Source organism: Siniperca chuatsi, linkage group LG2 (assembly GCF_020085105.1).
Source record: "Siniperca chuatsi isolate FFG_IHB_CAS linkage group LG2, ASM2008510v1, whole genome shotgun sequence".
NCBI lineage: Eukaryota > Metazoa > Chordata > Actinopteri > Centrarchiformes > Sinipercidae > Siniperca > Siniperca chuatsi.
In genome coordinates, this window is record NC_058043.1 from 9,610,647 (window position 1) to 9,631,678 (window position 21,032).

At 39.6% G+C, this 21,032-nt stretch overlaps 2 protein-coding genes across 30 annotated transcripts in view; both read right to left on the reverse strand.

Annotated features, from left to right (window-relative positions):
• Nucleotides 1–1,862: 1,862 nt before the first annotated feature.
• LOC122865472 (myosin-binding protein H-like) lies at nt 1,863–11,677 on the reverse strand. 17 transcript variants are annotated; one of them, XM_044173942.1, is made up of 19 exons: nt 11,398–11,677; nt 10,698–10,754; nt 10,503–10,559; nt 10,319–10,372; nt 10,143–10,199; nt 9,875–9,937; nt 9,560–9,628; nt 9,235–9,369; nt 8,347–8,514; nt 5,871–5,959; nt 5,574–5,769; nt 5,277–5,416; nt 4,893–5,052; nt 4,324–4,460; nt 3,201–3,387; nt 3,021–3,074; nt 2,740–2,852; nt 2,322–2,353; nt 1,863–2,228 (listed from the first exon to the last, which is right to left on the reverse strand). In XM_044173942.1, exons 1-16 carry the CDS (start codon nt 11,603–11,605, stop codon nt 3,043–3,045), a joined length of 1,809 nt encoding a protein of 602 aa, XP_044029877.1. In that variant the 5' UTR covers nt 11,606–11,677; the 3' UTR covers nt 1,863–2,228; nt 2,322–2,353; nt 2,740–2,852; nt 3,021–3,042. The 17 variants fall into 17 exon arrangements, with proteins under 17 accessions (XP_044029877.1, XP_044029904.1, XP_044029885.1 ...); XM_044173969.1 differs by lacking the exon at nt 2,740–2,852 and having other exon boundaries at nt 10,143–10,181; nt 10,503–10,541; XM_044173950.1 differs by lacking the exon at nt 2,740–2,852 and having other exon boundaries at nt 10,503–10,541.
• A 954-nt stretch (nt 11,678–12,631) lies between these two features.
• nav1b (neuron navigator 1b) overlaps nt 12,632–21,032 on the reverse strand; it is a 72,891-nt gene continuing 64,490 nt past the window's right edge. For 11 of the 13 annotated variants that reach the window (XM_044213472.1, XM_044213494.1, XM_044213488.1 and 8 more), the window contains 10 exons: nt 20,892–20,992; nt 20,703–20,798; nt 20,115–20,283; nt 18,475–18,710; nt 18,186–18,340; nt 18,021–18,092; nt 16,846–17,042; nt 16,564–16,682; nt 16,220–16,417; nt 12,632–16,092 (listed from right to left, as the gene is read on the reverse strand). In XM_044213472.1, coding sequence (XP_044069407.1) covers nt 16,009–16,092; nt 16,220–16,417; nt 16,564–16,682; nt 16,846–17,042; nt 18,021–18,092; nt 18,186–18,340; nt 18,475–18,710; nt 20,115–20,283; nt 20,703–20,798; nt 20,892–20,992 — 1,427 coding nt within the window. In that variant the 3' untranslated portion in view covers nt 12,632–16,008. The remainder of the gene's footprint in view (nt 16,093–16,219; nt 16,418–16,563; nt 16,683–16,845; nt 17,043–18,020; nt 18,093–18,185; nt 18,341–18,474; nt 18,711–20,114; nt 20,284–20,702; nt 20,799–20,891; nt 20,993–21,032) is intronic. The other 2 variants (XM_044213433.1, XM_044213506.1) reach the window with 1 other exon arrangement.

Here is a 21,032-nt window from a genome sequence, read left to right on the forward strand (position 1 = left end):
GTGAAAAACACTAAATCTCACCTAACCACCAGTAAACAGAAAATGCTTGACTCACTGACATTAAAATTTAGTGCCTCTTTCACCCAATTGACTAGATGGTAAACATGAGTATAGTGTGTGCAGTTTACAAACATCACATTACATGATTTCTCATTTCACAAATTTTGACAGTCAAGATTCCTGGAGAAATGGAATTGAATTATAGGATTCAAACATATAAGGAAATATTACTTTAATATATTTAATATATGCACTTACCTACAATACACATCAGTGATTTAATAATGGTTTTCATTGGAGGTTTGAAACTTTCTCGGTGCAGGACCTAAATTAGACAGGAAGTCTCTCGCTCCATGACCCTATTGCGGCATGTCAGCATCCAGGGACCCACCAGAAGTAGGCCTGAGACCCATTATGGCTCCCAGCCCACAGGTTAAAGCTGCACAATGCAAATTGTGCAAATAGGCGGCTCAAAATGGTAGACAAATGTAAGTCAAATGGGCAGTTAACTGTGTTGATCGTTCTTGATCACTGAATTCTACCTCTTATTTTTTCAGATGTGGAGGCAGAAGCTTATGAATGTACTTATATTAAATGGCTCTTTGTATCCTCCCAATTTCAGAAGGCCTGCAGATGTCATTGCTCCATTGTAACACTAGAGTACGCCACACTCAAAGAGTCACATTCTGTTTTTTTTTTTTACTCTAACTGTAAAGCTGGGTCACTCATTATGCAGCACACTTTTAACACACTTCCTTACTATCTCTACACAGTAATATTAAGGGTGGATACTACTGAGAAACATTGCTCTTGAACAAAATCTGTCACCAAACTCTGGTTAATACAATACAAACATGGTCATGTGAAGGGGTGAAACATTGGTGTTTTTAATCTTTTAAATGTAGATAACGATGACATTCCCCCCTTCTATTTGCATTTTTTCCACGTTCATCTGTGATTTCCATTTCACTCTTTCAGTGTTCTAAGGTAACAGAAAAGCACATTTTGTCGGTCGAGCCTCTTATTCCCAAAATAACCTGAGCGAGATGGAGCACTGAGGCTAATTTTGTCAGCCTCTGTGTGAACCCATGTGTCTATGTAACCTGGATATCTCTGGCATCCTGCCTCGTATCACTATGCCAGTAACTCCAAGACCAAATAGTTACAACATCAGTATTATAGACTGGCATTATTATTATGGAAGTCCTGGCATACTGGGATGTACTCTTGGGTCTGAATGAGCCAAATGAATAGGGCTGCTGTCTCCAGATTCTCACTGGTCTGCTGCCAAAAGGGCTTCAGACGTTCAGCAGCTGAGTGAAACTGTAGTGGAAAGTAATTAAATCAATTTAGAGATATAGTAGCTTTCTGCTTTAGCATAGCCTGTCAGTCCTGTCAAAGAACTGAGTTTCTGAAAGTGTTTTATGCATTGTATTTAAACATCTTGGTAACCATTTATCATAAAAAGATTGTTTTAATTTGGTTATAAATATTACAGTAATTAATAATTATAAAGAAAATATGAATTTCTTTTAAAGAAAAGTAAATATTCATTTGTCATTCACTTATTATTGGAAGCTTTATTAGTGTTATATATGTTGTATTGTGTATAAACCAAAACTATGAAATACAAAATCTATATAAACTTAAGTTTACTACATTCATGATTGTCCCTGTATTCCTGCATTTTATGAATTTCTCATTAAAACTGTGCACAGATTTATTTATTTAACAGAGTTATTAGAATACTGGCTGATATGTTAAGCACAGTATTAAGTTGTCTTTTGTACACAGTTGTAGCCTTTACGCTACTTCTGCTGGAGATTTCAATTTAAAGAACACACTGTATTGAAAAAACAAAACCAGAAATTAAATTATTTATTGGTATAAACATGTAGATGTTATGTAGTTGTCCTATGAGGAACAGTAAATTCATGCTGTAAAATTCTTGGTGTACACCTAGTTAGACTGACAAGATGATAAACTAGGGAGGTACAGTATTTGGAACATGTGATCATTTAGTTACCATAGAGTGAGTGTGAGTGTCGTTGGGGAAAAAGCTGATTGTGGACATGGATATGGACTTAATAATGTAGTGATAAATGCATAAAGCCACAACAATTGTTCAACATAACACAGGGTAACACTCGGAAAGAGGTCACAGGCAACAACCCTTTGGTAGTGTCACCAGCCATATATACATGTTCTTCCAGGAATCCAGCACCTTCCTGTGAAGATAAAGAAGTCATTTTAAAGTAACTTTAAAATGTGTATTCATCATTGTAGATGACAGTTTTAGAAACGCTAAAAGTGTCACACACCTTATGCTGCAAAGGCCTCATTCCTTCTGCTCCTAATTTGGGATTGCAACAGATGAACAAATAACAACAACAGGTGTTAAAAAGGAGTCAGCACTGCAGTTGTAGAGATGGCAGCAATTCAGAATCACATAAAGAATAAAATAAAATAAGGCATACATAAAAAATAAGCTTTATCCAGCAATTCAGTATTGTATAAAGATGGTCTAAAGATGGTATAAAGATTGTATATTGTATAAAACCATGGCATTACACAGTTTAAAGCTCAAAAATGTTTAAACTGTGTTAGCATTGAAGGAGTAACCTGCAAATAAAATGCTGTATCTCAGTGTCCTAAAGGCTGCTGCTGAGTCAAGGAAATGTGATTAAGTCACCTAACCGAGCACGAGGAGCCATTACAGATTTAATTTATGGGTACTACCTCTTGGACTCTTTCAGAGGCAGAGGCCACCTTTTCCAAGTTTAGTGCCCTCCATGTATGGAAAGTAAGTCATGGACACAGCAGATGTCACCTCAGGACACATATAGATCAACCTATCCAACACATGCAGTTTAATTGTTAAGCTGCCATTGCATTCATTTCACAAATAGCCATGCTGTGCAACTGAACTAGTAACAACTTACTCCAAAAATAATTTAATTAAACAATATTCTCATGTATATATTATAAGGTTGATAGGCAAGAGCCTACTCATTTCTGACCTGTGAGAATGTGAATGTTGACCTATTTCTTGTCTGCATCTGCAACCGCTGGCTCTGTTTATCAGAAAGACAAGGTGTTAGCTTTCATAAGATTAAAACTTAAATACTGGTAAAGCAAATGCTACAACTTAAATACAATTTTTACACCCATAAATAGATTAAAAGGAGATCTTGACTTACGTTTGACCTCCAGCTTGCAGCTGACAGTTGCTTCTCCGTGATCGTTCTTGGCTTTGCAGGAGTACACACCTCCGTCAAAGTTACCAGGCTTGCGGATCTCCAGAGAGCAGATACCCTGGACGCAGATCTGCCTGAACTTGGGGTCGTCTCCAATAATCATCTGGTTCTTCATCCATGTAACCTTGGGCTGTAGAAAAAAACAGATTAATTTGATTTTTGCACGTTTTCCTGCAGGACTTTAGTAATTATATTAAACCATCTCGTCCCCTCACAACTCATCTCACAAACAAACAAGCAACAGTGGTGTTTCTATTTATGTTTGTGCTACTTGGCAAGAAAAAAGCCTTTTGATTGAAGTGGACACACAGCACACCCGGTTTGGGAGTTTTAATGGCACTGACATGGTAAGAACCTCATGGGGCCCCACAGGGAATGTTACGCATGTGTCCCCCGCTTCCCAGCTGACCTGTCACCCTTACGGCCTATTCTCCTCCTCCCCTGCTTCAACAGCAAAGAATACCAATTCTGGCCTTCTCATCAAGACCATCTACACTACCGTCCTGTTGGTGACCCGGTGGGATTAAGAGCCCAAACAGGAGGTGAGTGGCTCAAACAGCAGGCTAACAAGGCCAGGTGAAGAATTTATGAGTCTCAGCTCAGAGCCAAGCTGCTGACAAGTAGCAGTCGCTATGGTATAATCTGGTAAACTTCTGACTGCATCCTTCAAGGGAGGGAGGGGGTTAGTCCAATGTATCAATATTTGTCAAATGTATTGTATTATTATTGTGTCAGCAGTAAGAAGGGTTGTTTTGAGAATTCTGCCTTGGTGGTGTGTTCAGTGACACTCAGTGACATCTAAAATTTGATATTTGGTAGCTGAAACACACTTTTATGAGCTACGTTGTTGGGGAATTAAACCTGGGAGACAAAACAATGTGCAAGCAGAGGTGTTGTTTAAAGAATATCACGTTTTCAAATCTAATATCAAATGTTGAATTTTGGGTTCATTAGGCACACCAAGGAGTTCCAATACTAGCTTTTGGTGCTAATGATTTGTTGAAGGTGTTAGTGGAAAAATGGCATGACATGATGCTGGTCGAGCATAAAAAAAATGTTACTGTACTTTTGGGCATCCCCTGACAGAGCACAGCAGCTTGGTGCTGTAGCCGACGGTGGTGGCTCTGTCATTCAGAGAGGTGGTGAACTTGGGCGGCTCGGTGAAGTCGTGTTCCTTGTACTCAGGAGGCTTGTACTCAATACCTGGATAATGGAAGAGAAACAGACTTAACCATGAGGCTCCTACTATACACGCCTACTGAATCTGGTTTTAGAACAAAATAATCTAAGCTCAAAGGTCCACTTACGAGCTTTCTGTGCTTTCAACCACAGTCTGCTGAAAGTAGACTTTTGATTATTTAGTTGGATACACTTTTCCCAAAGGTCACGAATGAACTTCGATGCTCAAATTTGAATCTATTTAGCTGAATGAAAGCCTAATAGCACATAACAGCAATGTTAATATAGGGTCAGTAGTTAAGAAACTGTCAAAAACAAAATTAGAAAGCTAAGGAAGGATCAATGACACGATTAGCTTTAGAGGAAACAGGAAAAATGAAAGATGATTTTCATACATTGCTCCTGAATTAATAAAGTAATAAACGCTAGTTGAGGAACAACAAAAGAGAGAGTTACCTGTCTTCGTGATCTTGGCCTCCTCCTTTGCAACAGTAGCGTCGTTGCTTATTCCACACTTGTTTTCAGAAAACACTCTGAACTTGTAGGTGTTGCCCATGATGAGGTCAGAGATGGTGGCATTCAGTCTATGGTAATGCTCCAACACAGTGAACCAGTCCTGTAGACACACACACACACACACACACACACACACACACACACACACACACACACACACACACACACACACACACACACACACACACAGTGAAGAAGTGATGAATTAGCAGAAGACATTTTGAGCATCCAGGATTTACTGTATGTAATTTATCCTATTAATAATCACTATAAATAATTTATTATGACCTTGCAGTCAGCTACCCTTTGGTACTGAAAACTTACTCCAGTCTTTTTGTCGGCCTTCTGGATTGTGTAACCTGTGATTTCTGTGTTTCCATTGTCGGTGGGTGGGGTCCACTCCAGGGCAACATTGAAGCCCCAGGTATCCACAATCTTTACACTGGCAGGAGGCCCTGGCAGCTCTGTGAATAACCGGGCACTGATTAGGTATCGAGTATTACTTCAACAGTTTTAAATCTCATCTCATCAAAATAAAAATAATCTTCCAAAACACTTCACTTGCATCTCGGACACACCAATCGTATTTCCTTTTTGACGCAATCTCAACATTTTGCTCACCAACAATTTGAAGGATGAGTGAAGCCTTGTCCTCGAAGTCATCCACCTTCACACACATCTCATACACTCCAGAGTCATCTCTCTCGGATGCACGGATAAACAGGATGCTGTCTCTGTCAGTGCTGCGGATGTTCACCCTCTTTGTGTCCAGGGGCTGCCCATTCTTTGTCCAGGTGACCACAGGTTTGGGTTTGCCCTGGTAATAAAAAAAAAAAGAAATCAGGCAGTGAATTTTGAGGAGTTATGTATTTTTATTTGTCATGTATTTACAGGAAGATACAGTCATCTTCAACTTACTGTGAAGGGGATGGTCAGGTTGATCTTAGCTCCAACTTGAGCGACGTATCTCTGCCTGAGGAAACGAGGCAAGCGGACCTTGGGACGATCTAGAGAGAAAAACAATGAAAGAAACAACCAATGATTATTATAGTAAGTCAACATTTATACATCAGCTTTTTGAAGTTCTTTTATCTGCTGATTCCACAGGAGGGAAAGAAAGAAACAGTCTGAAAAGTATTGTTAAGAGATTTTTGGAGTGAGACAAATTTTCTTTTGTGACCAACAAATCTTGAGGAAATCGATAAACCTGCTGAGCTGATCTAAGCCCATCTTAGCCAGGGAATTTCCACTGGTGCCATGAGGGCGTGTCTGTGCTTTAATTGGTTGTAAAAGTCACTGTATTCTAAGTCCTTTATCCCTTTTGCTATGTATCTGTCTACTTGGTGGTGCATACTTAATATTCACTCAAACTCATCATACAACAACACTGTTTTGTATCCGTGATTTTTTTCTTTCCTAGTTTATTGTAATTTGTTGTCCTATGTGCAAGTTGACAAGTACAATTGCCGTATTGGGACAAATTAAATTGAGCTGACATGAAATTAGAAAAGTAAGAGCTGTAAATCTGCAGGTAAGGGAATTAAAATCATTATAAAAATAAAGAGGTATGAGAATATCACAGGTGTGAGGTGCCCTGGTGGTCTCATTTAACAAATATGTTTACTCTAACTGTGAGATCCCGGCTCAGAAGCCCCCCGGCTGCATTTAACAGACCCCTCGGACCCCGCCCCAGGGGCGGGGTCTTCGCTTCCCCATCTCCCCCCACTGTGTATTAGCTTGTAAAAATCCCCAAATAATAAATAAATAAATCAAAAATTAAAAGGATACTAAAGCCACTGTGACGTTTGAAATGATACTTAAGCCTCAGAAGTATCTTGTTGAGGCTCATTTGTAAAAGTGATTTGGTGAGAAGCACCACCTGCTGAGTCCAGCAGAGCAACATTTGTCAGGACTCTAAATAAAGCAAGCGTACTGTAGTATATTACCTCCCCTCATGACGCACGATTGGGAGCTTCAGTTACTCCCACTCACATCAGAATGCATTAAAATCATAGATAAATTAAGCAGCATAGAGAGACTATTATATTGCTCCTAAAAGTAACTGACTTGCAAACATAAACTGGAACATAAATTATTCGGTGTAGATTAGAGGAAATATACCACGTTAAGTGTCTTATCACTTCATACGGAGAGGATTAGGCCTAATGAACATTCTCCCTGTAAAAGGTCTGTGGCATGTTTCAAAATAAGCAGTAAATCTCTAGAAGTTAGATTCATATCCACCACCCAGAGACAGGACACACTGGAATTTACCATCCACCCCCTCTCCTCCCCCACAGCCCCCACCTGCTTGTAGTCAGATCACTTGTCACCATCGATCTTGCAGAAAGGGGCCTGACATTCCCTCAGCATGAATCCTGGCAGGGATCACAATGCAATGCCAACCACTCCACAGAAAAATCCATGTTAATTGCGGTGACATCCCAGCTATTTCTCCAAAGCTTTGTGGTCATTTTGTCAGAAACCATTCATATGTTGACTGCCTGCTATGGCGAACATGATGGTGAACATGACGGTGAACATGGACGTGACTACTGAAATATTGCCAGTCCAGACGGGATCAAGTTTCCTTCCCCTCCCTGTTCAGCTCTCCATTACGCATAACGATGATTTGTGAGTGAGCCAAAGTAACGCAGCTCCTCCTTTTAAAGCCCTCGGGGTCCAATCATCATTTTACCGCAAATCCCTTTAGATATCCTGTCTATGATTAACACTGTAAGGTGTATGGCATCAGTAAAACCATCTACTTAACAACTGTGTAATTATAACACTGTGGTTGGGTGGATCAGGGTTTCAACTCAAAGTGGAAACGAGTGAGAATACCACAGTTTTATACCGTTAACACTGCAGGTACGTGCCAACAGGACATGGAGAAGAAAACATTGCTGAGCTGCTTCTGTTTGACTCCTGCACTTTACAACTCCCCATTCCCGTAATAAATGGCTCTATAAAGTTTAGGCCAGACCTGTGTCAAATAGTATGTCCCATATTTGTTTAACTTTACAGCTGGATCACGCTAATCATGTAGCATGTGAGAGATAGTTTAATCACATAATTACTTGGTCTATTATGTGTTTTCTTTTTTCTTGGCTAGCTTCTTGAACTGTCCTAATGTAATAAACCCATTACAAATGTATTTGTCATTAAATTAGACCTGTTTGCAATTTGATTTGACATTTCATGTGGAGTTAAAACCCATGTTGTTCCTGAGTCCAACATTTTGTACTATGTAGTTACTATTTACATATGTATGGTGTATGTAAATTACAGAGTAGGTAGTTAATTTATCGTGCTGAAAACATACAATCTGCTGTTACTATATGTTATGTCCTGTGATGAAATGCATCTCGCTGTCTTTGTGAAAACTTCTTACCAGCGACTTCCTTGACCAAGACAGCCTCGGGGAGGGTGACAGGGGGGCTGCGGCCGCCAGCATTCACAGCCACCACACGGATCTTCAGGCGGTCACCGGTGGTCTGGTTCTTGATAACGTAGCGGCAGGACTTCTGCAGGTCCTCATTGACTGCTTTCCAGTCCTCAGCTGAGTGGGAAAATTATACAAAGTGAAGACTGGTACAATTTACAGCGCTGTTGTTCATCTTGATATTATAGGATAAAGACTGTGATTATGTAGAATGCTGACTGTGGAAACTGCAGGCAGACTGAGAGGAACAGATCTAATTCATACAGAATTAATACATTAGAACAGAAAGCGCTGCTTGTTGTGCAGCTCTGTAATGGAAATAGAGTGATTATGTTTGACACACATTTCTTGTATTAGACATGAAATTGCAGATCTGAGGGTAATCAGCATGCCCTGTCTGCTAAATCAAGTCTACATTGAACTGCTGCTGATATTAGCTTAGGGCTGTAAGTCTAAAAGCAGGACCTCCAGCACGAACCACAGCAGCTCCTGAAATGCTTCTTTCCTTGTAGGGAGAAGTTAGGAAGCTCATGATATAACTCTGCGTGTGACACTTCAGGGACAGCTGCAACTGATATGGCTGACCCACATTAAAACAGCAATTTAACATGTTTCTGAGTGTATCTAAAAACCATTTAAACATTATAGATATAATTATAGATATTAGTAATATAGATATTACAGATATAATGATACTTTATGTAAAACCCTAAAATCAGCTGTTCAAAATAATTTAAAGGTCATCTGACATTTTTGTCAAGGTGCATTAATAATCTGACCCCTTTCGTGCACATGCCAGTATTCAATGCACCTGGTCAAAAGAAGAGCAGGACTTACTTCCGTCCTTGCAGACTTCAATGGTGTATCCATCCAGACCGGATGGTCCGACGGTCTCTGGCTGGCTCCAAATGATAGTAACTGAAGTGTCGTTCTTATCCTCAACAAACAGATCCAGTGGAACACTTGTGGGCTCTGCAGATGCCATAAAAACAATTATTCAACTGACATTTGCAAATGGCAGAAATGCACAAAAGCATTCAAATCAGAAATCGATTCAAAGTTGAGGTTCCTAAGAGGTGATGACGCGCTAAAAAAAAGAACAAGTGATGAAGTAGAATCATATCACTCTGAGATGAAGTTTTCTTTCTGAATAGAGGGTTACCTTTGGGTGGAGGTGGTGGAGGTGTGGGTGGTTTAGGCTCCTCTGGTGCAGGCGCTTCAGCAGCTTCAGCTGATGTTAAATAGGCATTTGCATTATTAATGGCAGCATGTAATGAGTAGAGCGATGCTACAGCATCAAATAAAATCCAGTTATGTACCTCACAGCTCTCTGTCTCCCGTACTGGAAGGTCAAAGGATTTACAATGCTAATACTGAAGGGCTTTTTAACTTATTTGTCTCACATGACAAAATCATCTTGGATATTAAAGAGAGAGGAGTGAACAGGGACATGTTCTGTTTTTGCAGGTTGGTTTACCATCAGCAGGTGCTTCGGAGTCAGCAGCGGGAGCAGCTTCCTCTGTGGCTGGAGCGGTGGTAGCTATTATTAAATGTTAGATATTAATAATTAGTGCATGAAGCAGGTGGGACAATAATATAATGTATGTGTCGAGACTGCAGACTGTGTTCAAAGTGTTATAAAGTAGTCAGTTAGTGACGTTAGCTTTACTGTAAGAGGTTGAAGATTCAGATTTAATAATACTTAATAATATATCTGTTGTGGATCACGTGACAGTCTTTTTTACCATCAGCAGGGGCCTCAGCAGCGGCAGCTGGTGTTTCTTCTGCAACAGGAGCAGCAGCTGATATTAGAAGATATCAGCATTAGATATTAGTGTAGTTAGCTTTACTGCAGTAGGCGGACGGTTCAAGATTTGACTATATTTATATAAGATGTCTATTATTCCACGCTTTTCTTTACCATCAGCAGGGGCCTTAGTGGCAGCAGATGTTTCTTCTGTAGCGGGTGCAGCAGCTGATATCAGAGGTTAGAAGATATCAGCATTAGATATTAGTGTAGTTAGCTTTTACCATAGGAGTTTCAAGTTTTAATAATAGGCCTAGTTATATAAGAACTCTGTTAAACCACTGAAAGTCTGTTTTACCATCAACAGGGGCCTCAGCAGGAGCAGCTGGTGTTTCTTCTGTAGCAGGCAGAGCAGCTGATATTAGAGGTTAGAAGATATCATTTTGAAAACATTACATGACATTTTCAAAATGTTATGAAATAGGTTCAATCTGAAATGAGTGAGAATGGGTGAGTTAAGTGGTAAGTGGATACTCCTCTCAGGGTATCATACCATCAGTGGCTGGCTGATCTGCAGCAACAGGAGCAGCAGCTTCATCAGTGGGAGCAGCTGATGTAGATATTAGATGTTAGAATGATGGCTGAATCAATGTACAGTGAATATGATGTTAAATATTATAAATTGTAAAGAAACTTTTTAATAAAAGAGGTGTTAATATGCGTTATACATCAGTCATGTAGAGTGAGCACTGCAAACCAGTGTCACCACCACCAAACTTTTTTTTAGATATTTAGGTTTGTTAATGTTTGCTTGTTGGGCGTCAAGATGGTGCTTTCACTGAGGTATAAAAGCGCATATTAGCAACGACTTAGTTAACGCCACACAGTTTTGCTGGAGGAAGGCAATGCGCCCTTGAAGCACAAAAAGCGCACGAGTAAGACTCTCAGAAATTTGGGAGTCAGATGCTAAAAGAGTCCAAGCAGGCGGTGTATGCAGTAATCATGCAGTTTCCGTTTTATGTCGATGGCTACAAGTCCTTACCCACGGCACCTTCACAGTGATCGCGCAAAAGCGCACGTGCGTAAAGGTTACCACGTGCTTACCATGAGACAAACCGACTACTTTGCCTTAAATTAAAAGGTTAAACAACTGATCCAAGGCTCATCCCCTTTAAAATACAACGAAGGTAGACTGTTTGCTGTATAACCGACAGTAACTCATGGCTCACTCGCCGCTGCGCTCGGTGCATTACCATCTGCGGGTGGAGGGGTGGGTGCTTTGGGCTCCTCAGCTGGCGGGGCAGCAGGGGCCTCTCCCTCTGCAGGGGCCGCCTCAGCTGGTGCAGCTTCGCCCTCAGCGGGGGCTGGGGCGACCTCAGGAGCCGGCTCTGGAGCCTTCTCCTCCTTCTTGGCTGGTTCTTTCTTAGCCGCCTTCTTGATTGGGGCAGGCTTGGACGGCATGTTGGAGGTTGTAGCTAATTCCCAACTCGGTTAAGTCCTTAAAACTGTATCCAACGCCGTTGTTCCTGCGGAGGTGGCAGGCTTAAATAGGGCTCAACAGGTTCAGGCACCGCCCCCAATGACTTACATGCAACAGATACGGGGAACCTTGTATGACTCAGACCACCATGTCTGTTTGTCTCACTCATCAACACTGCATCATTTAACGTTCCACTAGACTGTGGCTTTATTAAATGAAAATATATAAATATAAATTTGGAATACACACACACACACACACACACACACAAACACATACAACCATGAAGTATTGTGCAGTTTGGTGGTAATTATGATCCCATGTGTTATGCTTTGTTTATGGTACTGAAAAATTACTTGATTTTTTAACATTTTGATAATTGTATTACTCTTTTTACTCTTATAACATCCATATAGGGCCTTGATGATTATTTAAAGCAAATTATTATTATCATTACTATATTACACTTCTCACTCTTAACACACTGAAGCCTTTTGGCTTAAATGAAGAACTGAATTTGTCATTTTCCCTCTAATTTGTTGTACTTGATGGATGCAGCACCTGTATTCTTAGTATTTTTTTTTTTTATCTCTGTAAGTCTAAGATGTGTCCTTTTGTCTCTGATGTGGTGTTAATGGATGGGGTGTTTCACTTGGACATTGACTATGGCATCTCCCACTCTGGAATTCATTGTTCAATTATCAAATGATAGTTGTTCACCTGTTCTAGGTTGACTATATGTTGTTTGCCTCATGTCTCTGTCCATTTTGACTCTGATGAAGAAACAGTACTGTCGAAACGCTATTCTGTTTGCACAATTAAAGGCTGCAAATCAATCAGTGCGCTCCAGTCTCTGTTTTTCCTTTGGAAGTTTGTCCTCAAACTGAGAAGCACCTGATTCAGCTATTTATTTCTTGGAAATGTGCGGATAACTCTGTTTCTGCATTACTATATTATTTTTATAGTTCTTCATAAAAGGTCACATTGACACACAAGAAGCAACAGAATAAATATAACATGTATTTTATTGATTCCAACAACCAGTGATAGGTGGATGAAAGCCTTCAGAAACATGCCTTATCCATGTATTGGACCCAACTCTGAAGAAATATACCTTTCTCTCAAGGATGATTTCTTTTTTTTAACTCTCCTAAATGATTGTTGCCGCATCCAGAATGCTGACCTATTTACAATCTTTACAATGATGTCCTGTACAAAATAGAGAAATGAAGTTTTACAAAGGATTCTTTAGAAAAAAAAGAAATAGCAAATATCTGAGTATTAAAAAGGGAAAAACATTATCTAGAATGAGTTTCCTAAACAATACATTAATGTTAACGTTTTTCTCATCACACAGCAAGTTTACATGCATTTACAACACTTAGAAACCCTTAACATTTGCACGTCAGTGACATTAGATACTGCATTACATTATTTTTTAAATCTTAGTTTAGTCCACAACAAGCTTTGCAAAAATATGACTATTCAGCAACCTGTATTGGCCTAAGATATCAGATTGATCTCTTTATCTTGTATGATTCTACTTCTATAATCAACTATGCAAACAGTGAAGTGCTTATTCTTGCCAACTATTTCAGTCTCATAATTTGATTTTTAATCTTTTCCTTTTTTGTTTATCATCCTTTGAGTCCAGTTATGATACTTTTGTTGCCATTCATAAGGACAAAACACATGAAACAGCTTCCAAACAGCTTAATTTCTTTAACTACATCTATGAACCCTGTTCTCAATGCAACGCCAAACTAATCCTCCTCTCTTTAAGGCTCAGTTTCACCTGCTAAAACAAGCCTCCACTTTTATCTTGTGATGTAATTTGGTCCAAATTAAGAACTTAAAGACAGACCAGATGAAAACACACTGCATTTGCTCGTGAAGTTCAGACGTTTGCTGATTGCCAACACCAGTAGAAGTTGCTGCATAGTCCTGATACACTAGTAAGCAAACACAAATCACAGCTACTACAGAGCAACACAACAACCAGTGAATGAGATGAGAAGCTCGAGCTAATGGCTTTTGTTGACCTGCAGAAACAGACCAGGGTGGGGTTGGTAATAATCCTAATACCTGAAATATTTACAATAACTGAAATTATTCTCATTTAGCATATGACCAGTGTGAGAGTCACTGGCCATTTGGCATCTTTTTGCTCTTTAATGTCTTTAACTCATTCATTTTTTAGTTTACAGGTGACCAATCAGAGCTGCGGATTAGCTTGAAGTTTTGTTATCAGCCTTATGCAAACAGTGCAATAACGAAGCAATAAGCAGCTCAGACACTATTTTAAATGTTAAACTTTCTTATGAAGCTGTCATAAAAGTGGTCTGACATTCATTTACAAGCTTTATGTACATGTGAAGTTTAGTCTGAGCACCTGAACAATGACACAGCTTGGGATGAACAGGTGAATTATTTCGGCACCACTTGCACAACCGTGCTTTGTCTGTCATTTACTCCATTAGGGCTTCTTTACAAAAACCTACACAAAGTACCTTAAAAAGTGTCTTTTGCTTTTTACTCTTGTCATGGATCAAATACTCTCCATAATCAGTTTGTTACTGTGTCGTGTACCCAAAATGTTCTCAAATATGAATACCATACGACATCGACATGGGTGTACACCAGACTTCACTGTTTTTACGTAATGTCTTCAACACTTCTTCAACAACACTAATCCTAAAAATAGCAGAAATGATCTCCCAGATCTATTTCACATTTCTTTAGCATTTGACACAAAACTCTAACCTACCCTGAAAGTCTACAAGATCTTTATTCAACACTACAACAGTTCGGGACATTGTTAAAGAGCACCATACATACCTAAATGATGATAATAAGCATGAGTGACATTACGATTTTTTATTATGTTTGTAAAGAGCATGAACTCTTGCAAATAAAATGGGCATAGGTAGCTTTAAAGTCATTCTACTCAGCCATTGTCAAAAGTGTTTTGCAGTGGAGCTCTGTGATAAGGCTTCCTTTAAAAGCACCTAATAGATGATTGATACTGTTAAATGTTTGTTTTATAAGTGTTTTCTATACATTCATAGCTGAACTTAAACCCCTAACTTGACAGTCAATATGCATGATTAAAAGTACAGTATTTGGTTCAGTATATTAGATATTTGCACCAACTAATATAGATAAAATAACTGCAATGTAGCCTGATTGTATGTACATAATATATACAGTAAGTATTCGGAATATGTGGGGAAAGATTTGAAACAAATGTACACTTTCCTAGATAAATGTTATAGAAAAAAATCTGAATTCACAATCGAAATCTGGATTCAAATAGCATTTGCTCAATCTGTTTAATCAGAGGGCGTTTATGTTATATTACCCCTGTGTATCTAATACCTGATATATATGGCAATATTGGTGACACTGCTTGTTTTACATAAAGCAGTTCATAAAACTAAATTAAGTGCTTGGAAAATATGGTACTGTGCAGCAACAAAGTGATGAACTCACATCACTAATAAATAACTTTTTATGCAAAAGAGTATGACAGCAAGTTTAAATTTTCAACTTATAAGCCATAAAAATGATAAAGAAGATGTAAAAATATGTGAAAATGTATACTGATAATTTATCCTAGAATATTTTATCATTTCATTTTGTAAAAAAAAAAAAGATTAATTGAAATAAATAATGTAGCGAGTTGAAGAAATAACAGATTTCTGTCCGTCTTAGCAGGAATGATATTGATGAAAGCACCAGTATACTCTACTGAAGTTGAGGTGACATTGACGTCTTTGTTCTTAAGGCATTGTACTTGTTTTACCTGCTTGGGTTGTAAAGTTCGCGATTGCATATGTATAAGATTTGGCCTTCAAAGACTTATACAGTAGATATGTACCAAAGAACTTTGCGATAAACAGTAGCATCTGTCATGCTGTCATACTCTTTTCCAAAATGAGTCACCATAATTGAGAATGGCTCCTGTTGTTGACAAGCACTCCATATCCCATGATGCACTTGAGCACAAAATAGGATGGAGTGTGCTGTTGCAGAAATCACCTGAAGTCTAAGTGCTGAAACAATAAGTTTCATAATGATCTAGTAGCACCGATCTAAGAGTACTGACGGCTAACATGGCGGTAAAGGGATGTGAACTGAAGTGAATGTCATCTAGTCAAATATATAGTAAAGTTATACAATATAGCTTTTCATCAAATACTTATGAACAGTCCTCGAAAATACTGTATGTATTAAGATGAGTTACACTTTTAACCTACTGCGGGAATGACAGTTTAAATCACCCTATAACCATTTCTGAGGGTTCACTTGTTCCTGAATGTGCACTGCATCATTACAGTGGACAAAAAAATAAAATTTGAAGTGCTAAGTGTAAGCTTCGTGTTCAAAGTTTAGGCAGGCTAGGGTCTTCTTTGTCTGGGGATTCAATGTAATTGGCAGCCTCTTGGAGTTTCAAAAGCATTGCCATCTATAACAAAGAAGAGAGAGTCGAGAAATCAACAATCCTAAAGGATCCATTTCAGTTTTAAGTATTAAACAAAGCTGAAAATTCTAACAAAAACAACAAGAAAAGACCACAAAGTGTTCTCTCTTACCAGTGGATCAGATTCCATGGAGCTGGGTGGAGTCTCCTTGTGAGGCCTCTCCTCGCAGGATTGACCAGGGCTGCTGGAGCCGATGCTGGGGGGAGGCAGGTGGAACAGCTTTGCCTGGTCCTGCTGGGCAGACGGCCAAGGCAGGGTGCCCCTCACCCACTCCACTGGGTCCTCCCATACCGCCTTCTGTCCATGGACCTGAAGTGTTACAACATACCAGTAACAGTACAATTAGAGTGCAACATTTCCTGTGAATGGGAAGCCACCAGCACTTCTAAGCAATGACCAAGAATCTAAATCTAGCTGGAGACCATTTTCTAGATTTGTTGGCTGTGGTTTCTCACCTTAATGCCGTCCTTGGCCCCCTCTTGCAGGTAAGGAATAATAGAGTGGTTCCAAAGGTCAATAAACCACGATCGAAACTCATCCACCGTGACTGGACAGGACAGGAAAAAGCAGGGGCCTGAGGAAACACGTGAGGAAAAAGAAAAACATTAAAGAAAAACACTGAGAAAAATCTGACATCATTCACACAAATAAAGTTCTCAATATTCCTTACAAAATAAAAATGCAGCTTTCTTCAGCCCTAAAGTCATGCCCTGTCCTGATAAGAATGTGTTTCATACCAATGAGGAAGTCCGACGTGCTGTGCTTCTCCAGGAAGGTGTGCAGATGATACCACAGTTTGGGCACCCAATCTAAAACCCTGATCAGGTCCTCATTGGTCAAGCTTCTCTCATCCTCTGACTCCATCAGCTTCCTGTGCAAGTAGCGCACCAGGAAGCCGTTAGCTGGCTCCACATTGTTGGAGAAGGTCACCATCCTAACATGATGAAAAGCACATGAAAAACGTCATATCAAAATACTGTGTGAGCATCATTAAGCTAGTTTGTTAGCTAAATATGGGATTAGCTATGCCATTATCCCTCTTACAGTATACACATTATATTGAGTTTACAGTTTAAGTTAGACCCATAGTGATGGACTAGTTGAAAATTGAGAGATCTACAAACGGTACTATTTTGACTGTGGAAACCCAATTAAACCACCAAAATCAGAAGTAATAATTTATAAACAAGTTCTTATTTCAGCCTTGTTCCATTTCAAGTGGCTATATCATCTTCCTTCATCAATGTGACAGTGTCATTCAACTTAATGTATAAAAAACCCCAGCTGCTATTGCAATCTGTCATAATCAGTTTGATTCAACAGAATATTGTTACTTTGATAGTTTCACAGTCAAATCCTTTATTTTGTAGACATTTTAGCCATGACCCTTGATTGATGTGTTTTCTGTGTTTGGTAGGGCGGAATGTAGGATTTTCTTTTTACTATTTTAAGCTGAGGTTAAAATGTTACTTGAATAATCTCAAGTGCAGGTTATAATGAGATGTTCATTATTGTTGTCCAACGTCAGACTAAACGCAACAAAAGTAAGTCATGACTGTCACTTACAAAGGTGCAACTATGCAGAGATTTCAGATATGTTATTTGACAGGTATTGCAAATGTTTTTGGGTTACTAACTCTTAACCATAACAAAGTAAATAAATGCATTATTGGTATTCATGGCACTGAGTGAAATCAAACTGTATTATATCATACTGGATCAGATTACATATAAACAGATTAACTCACACTTTACTACTGATCTGCTTTAAGACGTTTTAATTGTATTGACTTGTTTACTCCACAGTGAGCTTCAAATCTAACTTCAGTGTAATCAGGACAAATTCAGCCATAACACATGAGACAATACCGCAGGAGAAGAAAATATTCCCACAACCATTCCTTCAACCAACCTGAAGCTGAGATGGAGGCCGTGGTTTGCTATCATCTTTACTGGCTGATTGCTTGTTCCAATAATGTATGGACTAAGGGCAGGAACAAGATTACAGTTTAGGTCACATTAAACAATCACAGAAATACTCTTGCAGTTAATTTCAGTCTGTGTATGTGGAGCTTACCATTTGTGATATTTGCAGGTGAGAGCACCATTGACAAGTTCACTGATGGAAGCAGGGTCATGAATATCATCCAGAATAACTACGAGCGGTATTTCCGAGGTGCTGGTTTCTCGATCGATTTGATTGGCCAGGTTGGAAAGATAAAGCTGCAGATCCTGCAGAGAGAAAGGAGAGAGAGAGAGAGAGAGAGAGAGACAGTTACGGTAGATGACTAAAAGGAAGCGGACAACACGACACACCAGATAATCTACCGTTGTACAGATTTACATGAGTCATGAGTTTCTGTCACCTTGCATGACTGGCGGTGCATGTTGAAAGTGACCACGATGCCCTCGGTGACTTCACGGGCGCTCCGGTCCACCAGGTACTCAGCCAGCCGGGAAGCGAGGTAGCTCTTACCCGTCCCGCTTGGTCCAGACAGGATGAGGCGACGGTGTTTGAGTAGCAGACTGATGTAATGTTGCATCATGGGTTTAGGAATGAGGGTTTCGAATACCAGGTTGTCCACACATTTCTCCTTCAAACCTGAACATAGTGAGGAAAAGTGAGAATGGACTGTGTTGTAATAAATAAAGAAGTTGATGAGTATCTGGTATTTACCCAGCACAAATTAGAATTGGTGAAAAACTGTGGTTTGATACTTGATGAAGATAATGTTGAGAAAATGGATTTATATCACCTCGCATGTCCTTCATAAGCAACATGGAGTTCAAGCATTTTGCACTGAAAATAACTTCATCAAGTGTAGGGAGTCTGTGCACCCCCCACCAACCTGAAGGAGTCTAATGTTCTGCCTTAACATCTAAGGGGCCCATGTGTGTGAGACTGGTCGACCAGCTGGGCCTGGCTGCATTGAGATCATGTTACCCAGAGCCCTGTCTGGGCTGCCGCTGCTTTCCCAGCTCTCCTAGCATTTCCCTTCTTGCATTCCTGCATGCAAAGGTGGAGAGGGGTCGACTACCAAACCAGAACCCTCTACTCTTCTCGCTGATCAAAGCTCTAGTTTAGAATCACTGATGGGCTCCAAATATGTGCTAGTCGCAAACCAAAACACTTCTTGGCTCCAAAAATATAATGTATATAAGTTACATAAATCTGAACTAGTGGTGACAATGTTATGTTTGTATGCGTAATTTGACCAAATAATCTAGAACGGTGGCCATTTCCAGAAAAGCAAGATATAATGTTGTTGATCTGATGAGTTCATCAGCTGCCATGGGGTCATGCGATTTTATGCTTTGGTCGATGATGAGGACCGCTCACAGTTGAATGTAACTGAAAAAAAAGCAACACTGGATCAAACGGTAATAAAGAAAGACAGGCCCAAATGTGTCGCTCTGATAACCACACAGACATGTGGATTTGCACTCAGTCGAGACTTGGATCAGACCGTTAAACTCCTCAGATAGACACCAGACACTTCACAACATAGCTAATGCAAAAGATCTGATTGACAAAAGAAACCTGATTACATATCCATCAATATATGTGTGTTGAAGCAGCTTTCAATAAAAAGATTTGTGGTTTCGAACTGAAGAGATGGCATTGAAAATGGAAGCTGGACTGACTCCAACAGGCTCTATTGCAGAAAGACAGCATACGAGTACTTACATAAGGACGTTTATCTCATTAGCCCAAATTCTGATTTACTAGAGGTAAAAAAGCATTTCTTGCTTTAAGAGTTTACAAAATAATGTCTTTAAGCCTGTACTGTAGTTAGCACAAAATCAATGTTTTATGACACTGAAATTGTTGTATAAATTAACAATACCAATGCCGAATTCAACTTTGTGTTTTAAAAATGCATGTGTCATCTAAATGCTACTAATGCTGGCCTGAATTAATTTAGCTCCAAATCTGTAATTAATCTTCAATCTTAAACCTAATATGATTTATATGTCACAGTTACTAAAACATTTCTCTGCAGACCTTTCAGAGCCACTGTGATGCCACTGGGGCCCCTGGACATGCAGCGAGAGGGCTGTGTCTCTGGAGCTTCTCCTCCCAGCACTCTCTTAAGGTGGCCCATACTGTAGCTGTAGATGGAGTCTGTAGACAGGCCCAGACTGGAAGTGGGGTCCACCTTGGCTATATACACCTGGAAGGCAAAGAACAGAAATAGAAAACTGAGTAATTCTGAGTAATTCTTCCAATACCTGTCAAAGATGAAAGTAAACATAATCTGTAAATGGGGGTTTACGACCTGCTCATGAGCCCTTTGGTTTTATTGGGCACATACATACTACGAATTAAACCAGCAATTGGCTACTAAGCAAGACGTGGACAATCTTGTTAGATGACCTGCCAACCTGTAAAACCAGAAGTTCAACGTAATTCCATATACTATTTCTGTATCTTAGTGTCCACCAGTGTGCAGTAGTTGAACTCTTTGAAGTAACAACATGCTAAATTTAATGTGACAGCTGGATCATGAATGTGAACATGCTTGATGCAAGCTGTACATTCAGTTCATGGACAGATCACACTGAATGAAGTTGTCAGAAGAAGGCGACTCACCTTGAAAGCCTGGCTTACAGCTGAATCCAGCATGGGCCAGTCCATCCTGCCATTCACCCTGACAGTGCCGACGAAGAAATCCTGCTGTTTGACCTCCTGTTGATACAAAGTGCAACAAATACGTGATACAAAGATTTAAAATCATGTTTATTGTTTTGAAGAAGGAAACAAGACAAACAACATACTTACATCTTTGAAGACATGTAAATCTGCAACACAAATCACCACCCTAACACGGTGATCATCTCTCTGCGAGGAAAGACTGAGAGAATCTGCAGAGTGGACGTCTGCTGAGGAGTAAATAAAAAAAAGGAGGACAGAAAAAGAAAC